The 7,257-nt window shown below is 40.1% G+C and overlaps 1 protein-coding gene across 1 annotated transcript in view; it reads left to right on the forward strand.

Annotated features, from left to right (window-relative positions):
* The window catches only part of dachd (dachshund d), a 74,678-nt gene that overhangs the window by 8,860 nt on the left and 58,561 nt on the right, over positions 1-7,257 (forward strand). Inside the window, exon 2 of the mRNA XM_015058853.1 lies at positions 5,396-5,548. Within this exon, the coding sequence (XP_014914339.1) occupies positions 5,396-5,548 (153 nt within the window). The remainder of the gene's footprint in view (positions 1-5,395; positions 5,549-7,257) is intronic.

Genomic DNA, 7,257 nt, shown 5'->3' on the forward strand with positions numbered 1-7,257 from the left:
GGTATTTATTTTTAGCAGGTGTAAGAAAAATTTGTTTTTATTTTTTTTTTCTTTTTTTTTTTTTTTGTGGGGGAACCGACATGAAGTTAATCTGATTTTAATTTAATTATCCGAGTTAGTTGCGGAGGGCACAGGCATTGGGGTGTTTGTTGTAAGAATGTTCTGACATTGGCGCAGGTATGGGGCAGCTAGCATGTTAATTAATGATGAAGATCCTGACAATATGCAGAGGCATGACAGCGTTAAGCCAGTCGGCTGCTGCTTCCTTTGCATATTAATAGATCCTTCATTATTATTTAATATGACAGCTGCTCCAAGGGCTACCATCAGACCTTGTCTCCCTTATTTGCTGTTTTGTGCTCCCCATGTGACAGTGCCATGCTATTCTTTGTTTGTTTGAAACTTTTTTTTTTTTTTTTTTTTGGTGTGGCTCTCTCTACATGATGTGCTGTTTGTTTTGCGCTCCGGAGGATTCTCCCTCCTCTGTGCTCTGGTATCAGAAAAGTGTCTGAATCTAAAGGTGACTTTGAAAGAATATATGATGCCGGATTGTTTTGTTTGCATAGTAATGAATGCAGATTAGCACCGGGCGGGACTGGCCTTGTTGACGTTCAGGCTTCTGGTGGCTAATAGACCTGTTGGTGGGCACCGCCGTGCCCCCGCCCCCCACCCACCACCCCCACATAATGTGGATGTGACAATCGATCTGATGAAATGAAACGATCCTTAAAACAAAGATTTCCATTCACGGATTGTGTCACTCGGTCAAAGGCAGGGCGAGGGTTGTGGCTGAATGACAAGTGGAAAAAGGGGAAAAGTGATCACCCAGTTCATTTCACAGTAGTATGAATCAATTTATTGGCTTTTGATTTACACGTTTGATCAACACCCTCCCTTTAGGTGTGCTACAGCATCTCGCAGTACAATATTTCCCATCAAAGTGAAGTCTGCGTTATGAATCGCTATTTGGTTGTCGTCAACATTTGACTGAAATAAGTCTAAGCTAATATTACGAGCCCCACATGCCTCAAACAGCGAGTAAGAAAGAAAGTAATAATGAATTGACAGGGGAAAAAAAAGATAGAAAAGATACAAATGAATTATTAGCATTGTGAGAATTGTGAGAGCCGCTAGCTGCTAACAACATTATGCTAACCTGTCAGCACTAAGCTAACAGGGCATTTACAAGTTTCTTTTAAAATCAGTCCAAACTCTGTATGATTTCTTCTAGTTCAAAATCTAAAATGCTCAGACCAAACTGTAAACTGAGCAGAGATTCTTGAAAACACTCTTTGCTTCCTACGAGACCTTTACACTTTCTGTGAAAGCACAAAGATACGTTTTGACATTCGGGCCACCTCAGAATCAGACAAACATTTTTATTTTTGGATTGAACTGAAATATTAAAAACTGATTACAGATTTAAAAAAAAAACAAAAAAAACAGCTTGCTCCTTCCAACCAAATATTGTGTAGCGGCTCATCTTACACACCTAGAAAGCATTCAAGCAATAACACCCAGTCTCTTAAGTGGGCAATTGCTTCTGTATGTTTTATTAGGGTTAAACTGCAGGAATATTCCACAATTTCTGTTCTGCACTGAATAACATAACAGACCCTTTATTGTATTTGTGAAAATAGAAAAGGGGAGCATTTTTAATGATTTCTAGGCACTAATTTTGTGGACCTTTTTTCCATAAGACGAGCTTAAAAACTGGGCTGGACTACTCTACAGTCATCTGAGATTCTTTACAATAGTGGTTTATTGCTTTAACAATTTATAGTTAAGCTTAAAATTATCCATAACCCTGGACAATTTAGGTTCAATATAATCTTTACATTTGACCACTGTTTCTTCAGATTAAACATTAATCAGATTAAACTCCTGACTTTAATCTGATTACCTCATCATGTAGTCACTGAACGTAAATCTTCAAAACACAAGTGAAAACCTTCAAAAGGCTGGTCAAGCATTCATCAAAATAGTTTGATTGCTGTCATGCAAGCAAACGATTACTTGAATGATCGAATGTTTCTGTGTTTCTGCACACCATTGGGGGAATGTGGCAGTATAGCGTCACTTTGAGTGGTCAGAATGGGTATAGGGAAGAGCTACGTTTTATGTGTCCGTTTGGTTGAATAAAAATGATTTCACATCTAAATCTGCAAGGGACATGTCTGATTTTCCGGCATAGCTATGTGTAGAGACCAATTTAATAAGAGGAATTGTTAGTTCCCAAAGATATCGCTCGGAATTTCATCTCGTTCTTGTGAGCCCAGTATTGTTAGCGTCTTATTGTTTTGTGAACTGGATGTATCGCCACACCCTTGGTTCTCCTAGATGCACCCATTTCCCTTTTTCTTCATTTCACGATGGCTCCTGCAGTCAATCTGGTCCACCTCGGAGGACAGGCCTGACTGTGTCGCCATAAACTGTGGCTCTTCTCCTCACAAGTTAGAGAGCGTCAGCGAGCTCCACTGCGGCACTCCCCCGTGCGCGGCACCTGATTTGTGGGGGGAATTTATCACACAAACAGCCCAGAGGTGATTTCAATATTTACTCGGCAGTCTGTTCTGCATACGTCTCATTTGGAAAACAGTTGACTCTTGCCCATTATACACAAATGAAGGCTGACCTTCAGGCTGGGCAGAGGCCACATTCATTATGTGAAGAAGTATCACCTTCTTATGAGGCGATGGCGTCCAGCCCCCCACCACCAACCCCTTCGTCTTGCTTTGCTTATGCATATGGAACAGCAAACCAGGGTCCATTGCAAACGAGAGGGCCCAGGCTGACATGATGTATACTGTACGTCAATATGGTACTGATGTATTTTAAGATGCAAACAAGGCTTTAAATTATATGCACCTCCATGTCAGCGGCTCAGAGTGACTCTCACCATCTGGGCTGCGGATGAGAAAAGAGGCCATCCAGGCTCCGGCTCGCATGTTTTTTTTTTTGTTTTGTTTTTTCCACTGTGTGTTTGCATCTATTAGAGCCACGTGTACGATTCCCACCTCTCCCACCCTGTACTCGCGTCTCCTCTCGAATGCATTGCTAATAGCTGCGTCGAGTCCCATCACTGAGACGTGACAGCTTAGCGATGATAAACGCCGACGCGGCTTTGTTCTGCGTCAAAAACGTAAGGCAAACCCGCATATCAACTACAAACAGCTCATGTAAAAGGAGGGCAGGTGATATACGGCGTTGTGTGTATGAGTTACAACAGTAATAGGTACACATCTTGTTTTCTTTTTTTTTTTTTTTTTTTTTTTTTTTGCTCTGCATCTTTGATTTCCTCGCCGGTGTTGGCAAGAAGAGTTGCAGGACTCTCCTGAGACTCACCGGGCCTGGAGGAGCTTTAACACTATATCAGTCCCTGCTGTTTGAAACCAGCCTCATGAATAAAGATTTGAGTCACGTTCGATACACCAGAACCCCGGAACTACCACAATGACACACCGGTGCTTTATGATCTCTGCAGTGTGCCAGGCATACGTGCGTCTATAATCCCGCTCTCTATATCAATCATGGCCGGTTCATTTTGATTGACGTCGGACAACCGTGTCACAATTTGCTATTCTGCAGCATATTTGGGGGGATCGCGGTGGAAATGTGAATGATTATTTAAAGTGTGATGTCAATATTCATTTAGTCTACTCAGGAGGAACAGCAGCCTTTGGCGTGAGCAGATGCATGCAAAATTCTCTGAGCTATTTGGCATTTTGTCAGAAATTTTTCAAGTGGTGTGCATGCAAACCGATGTGAGGTAATTGGTTTATGGGATTCTTCGAGCTGCGGTGGAATGGGCTGATTTTTCGTCGAGTTTTTTAACAAAAAAAAAAAAAAAAAAGAAGAAAAACTCTTGAAACTCTTGAGAAACTGTTTACCCAGAATGCTTATTTTCACGGCTAACGCTGAAGGGCGGCAAGTAGTGAGAAGAGACTGAAATATTGCCAAATTACGACAAATACTAAATACAGAAATGTAATGATCCTAATTACTTTGAGTTCAAGTAGAAAAACTGGTTTAAACTGCTGCTTAGACAGTAAAACACATTGAAAGTAATAATAACACTGTGCTTCTGGTTCTCCATCATTTTCTCTAGCATCTAATAAGAGAAAGTTAGCAAAAAAAAGGTAAAATATTTGGTAAAATATTTTTTGCTCTTAGCCTGCATTTGGCTGCCTAACAGACGTCCTGCTACTCATTCTAGTTTAGCAAAGTGTTACCTAAAAAAAATAGTGATAGTGGGGAGGATATAGTTACACAGCATTGCTATCTGGGGTTTTTTGTGACCAGAATTATTTTTATAACAGCTAAATTTGTCCTTTTTGTCAGCAAAAATAAATAAATAACCAGACCTTCTTTCAGCCAGCTGATAGGCATGCACAGCAGCACTGTTTCACTTTTACACTTCATACAACTAGAGAAATATGTAAGGGTTTTATTCTTGTATCTCATTAAAGGAACCAAAAGCCTTAAGCATGGGATGGAAACTTTTGAGGTTCTTGAAACTATGAGGAAATGGAAACTCCTCCAATGCCTCATCCCAAGGTTGATCTTTTTTTCCCAAAAGCAAACTTTGTCTGACCTTTTAAATGTGTACTTTTGCGTGAAAGCGCCATCATTTACTTTACTTGTGTTGTCTGTGTTTTATTTTTACATTTACACTAAATTCTTCACGGCATCGTTTCTCTTTTTTTTTTTTACCAGACCCCATTCTGAATGTCTTTTTAAAGGCTTCATGAAAAATTGCTCACTTAAAACTAAACTATCATGGAAAAAAAGAAAAAAAAAAGAAAAGAAAAATCCCCAAGTGCCTGCAACACTGTTCTTAGCTTGAGTTTATTTAAACATCAGCTATAAATATGTTGATTAGATCACTTGAACGCGGCTTAAGTTGTCATCAACAAGAATCATTGCCTGTGTTGCTTGAGCCTCTCCAGCTTTCTCTTCCCTCTCGTGTCAGACAGTGTTTTATACACAAACACAAGTCGCGCGCACGGAACGCGCTATTATCTCGACTGCATCGGCTCCTATCAGGGAACAAATACATCAGTACAGCGGCGACGACTGCTGGAGTCCTGGAAACATTCATAAAAATCATATGCCGCCAAATACACGCACACACACAGGGATCCATCTCATCAGCATGATAACCTGCTACGAAGATCTCCCCTGTCAGGAGATGAAACACCAATGCGGGCGTTTCGCAGGAGCTCGTTCAGCGCCGTTCGTGAAATAATTTAGCGTTCCTCCTCATTAAGGTTCGAGTAATGTTTCACGCGTTTGTCGTTTGGATTCGCCGTGGAAGGGGTCTCGCGGGCGCCCCTCGCAGACGGTGCGGCAGGTTCTGTAAAGCTCTCTTGTCTCGTCTGCCTCCTCTCTCCAGGCCTGACGGCGGCCGCGGCGGCAGCTGCCAACGCAGCCATCGCGGAGGCCATGAAGGTCAAGAAGATCAAGCTGGAGGCGATGAGCGGCTACCACGGCAACGCCAACCACCACGGGGCTGACGGAGAGAACGGAGACCTCGGCTCCGGCGTCGGTGAGGATGCCCTTTAAGCGCACACACGCACTGTCACAGACAAATCTGCACTCGCATTAACGGGATGACAGATGCATGCTGCAGAGCATTTCAATACAGTTGTACAGACACAAACACGTCCTAGCAAAAAGTAAAATACATATATGTTATCAAAATAGAAATCACTACCACTTGTTGCTTGTCTAAGAGTTACTGTACTATGAGAATAACGTTTCAGCTTGTTTTCAGCTTGCCATTTATTATTACTTTCTGTCCAAAAATAGTGGTTTACTGTAAAAGTTCTGTGAAATTGTACATATCTATCTACCTATCTTTACATGTTTGAAATCTTGAAAAAAAAAAAAATTGTTTCTGTTTTTTAAATCCACATGTAAAAAACACTATGGAGGACTTTTTCAGACTCTGCGACCTTTTATTTTATATTAGAGCAATAATAAATAGATGAAATTAAAACCTTAATTGCTATAAATAAAGGAAAGCACAAGGTAAATTGTAAAGCTCCACATCAAAACTTTTTTGTTGAATGATTTGTTGTCTGAGTTTCTGACAGTACAAGACCCTGTAGTTTATAACAAAACTACAGGGTAATTTTATTCCATTTGTTGGCACGCCACTTGTGTCTAGGTTTTAAACTAGATCCACAGTTATTTTAAACTGGGTCCATATTAGAAGACAAAACAAACCACTGATGTTGCTGTTTTTGGACATTCTCACCAACAAAATAAAGGTATTACATATGAGTTTAAAAATCTGTATTTGATCATCTTGATGAGATTTGAAGAAAAAAAAAAAAAAAAAAAAGATTTTATAGAGTTTGGAAAGGAGCCGATCTTAGTTTTTCAGATGCAAAAAGAAGTGAAATAGTCCTTTAAAACGTTACCAAAATAAGAGGCTCAACTTCAGCATAAAATGCACCAGTCAGTCTGGCAGCGATTGATCCAAATTGGCCCATTTCCCATTGATCGTCTTTCATCAGCAGGTGAAATCCTGACCAGCTTTTTCCTTTTGAGTTTTATCCCCTCACCCTCACCCTCCATCATTATTTGCATCAAGTGAAACTGCATCTTCTTTGATGTTTTGAGGTTTGCAAAAATCAGATAAAGTTTTGGGGACTTTGAATAGGAATAGATGTGAATAAATCTTTAAAGCCTGTTAGATTCAGAACTACTTCTATCAGAAACCCTTCAATATGTCTTTATTTCAATGGTCAACGTGCGGTACACTTGATTCTTAACTTAAAATATATTTCCACGTGTGACTTTATACATATCACAGTTCAACACAACGAGCAGAACAGACTTAATAGTAAAAATCTGAATAAAGCAGCAAGTGCGTCTCAAGAATGGAGAGATAATGTGTTGAACGACTGAAAACCTAGAAATGTGTGCAAGGAAAAGTAAGAATATTTTTTTTTGAAAATCTTTTATTTTAAATATGCTGAGAAGCAAGGAATGAAAAAAATAACAATAATCTCTGCTTGTGCTCTAACCTGAACCTTTAACTTCTTTCAGCGGTCAGGTTTCAGTCAGAATCCTGCAAAAGCCTAACTGGCCTCACTCATACAGCTCAACTTAAAACCATAGATTTGCATGGTTCATCCTGACTCCCCCCCCCGACCCCCCCGGCTGTTTTTTTTTTTTTTTTTTTTTTTTTTTTTTCATTTTTTTTTTTATTTTAAGTACCCGCATCATATATTGTTGGTCTGCGCG

This window comes from Poecilia latipinna, unplaced genomic scaffold (genome assembly GCF_001443285.1).
Source record: "Poecilia latipinna isolate Pla-1442-1.1 unplaced genomic scaffold, P_latipinna-1.0 Scaffold1579, whole genome shotgun sequence".
Taxonomy (NCBI): Eukaryota; Metazoa; Chordata; class Actinopteri; order Cyprinodontiformes; family Poeciliidae; genus Poecilia; species Poecilia latipinna.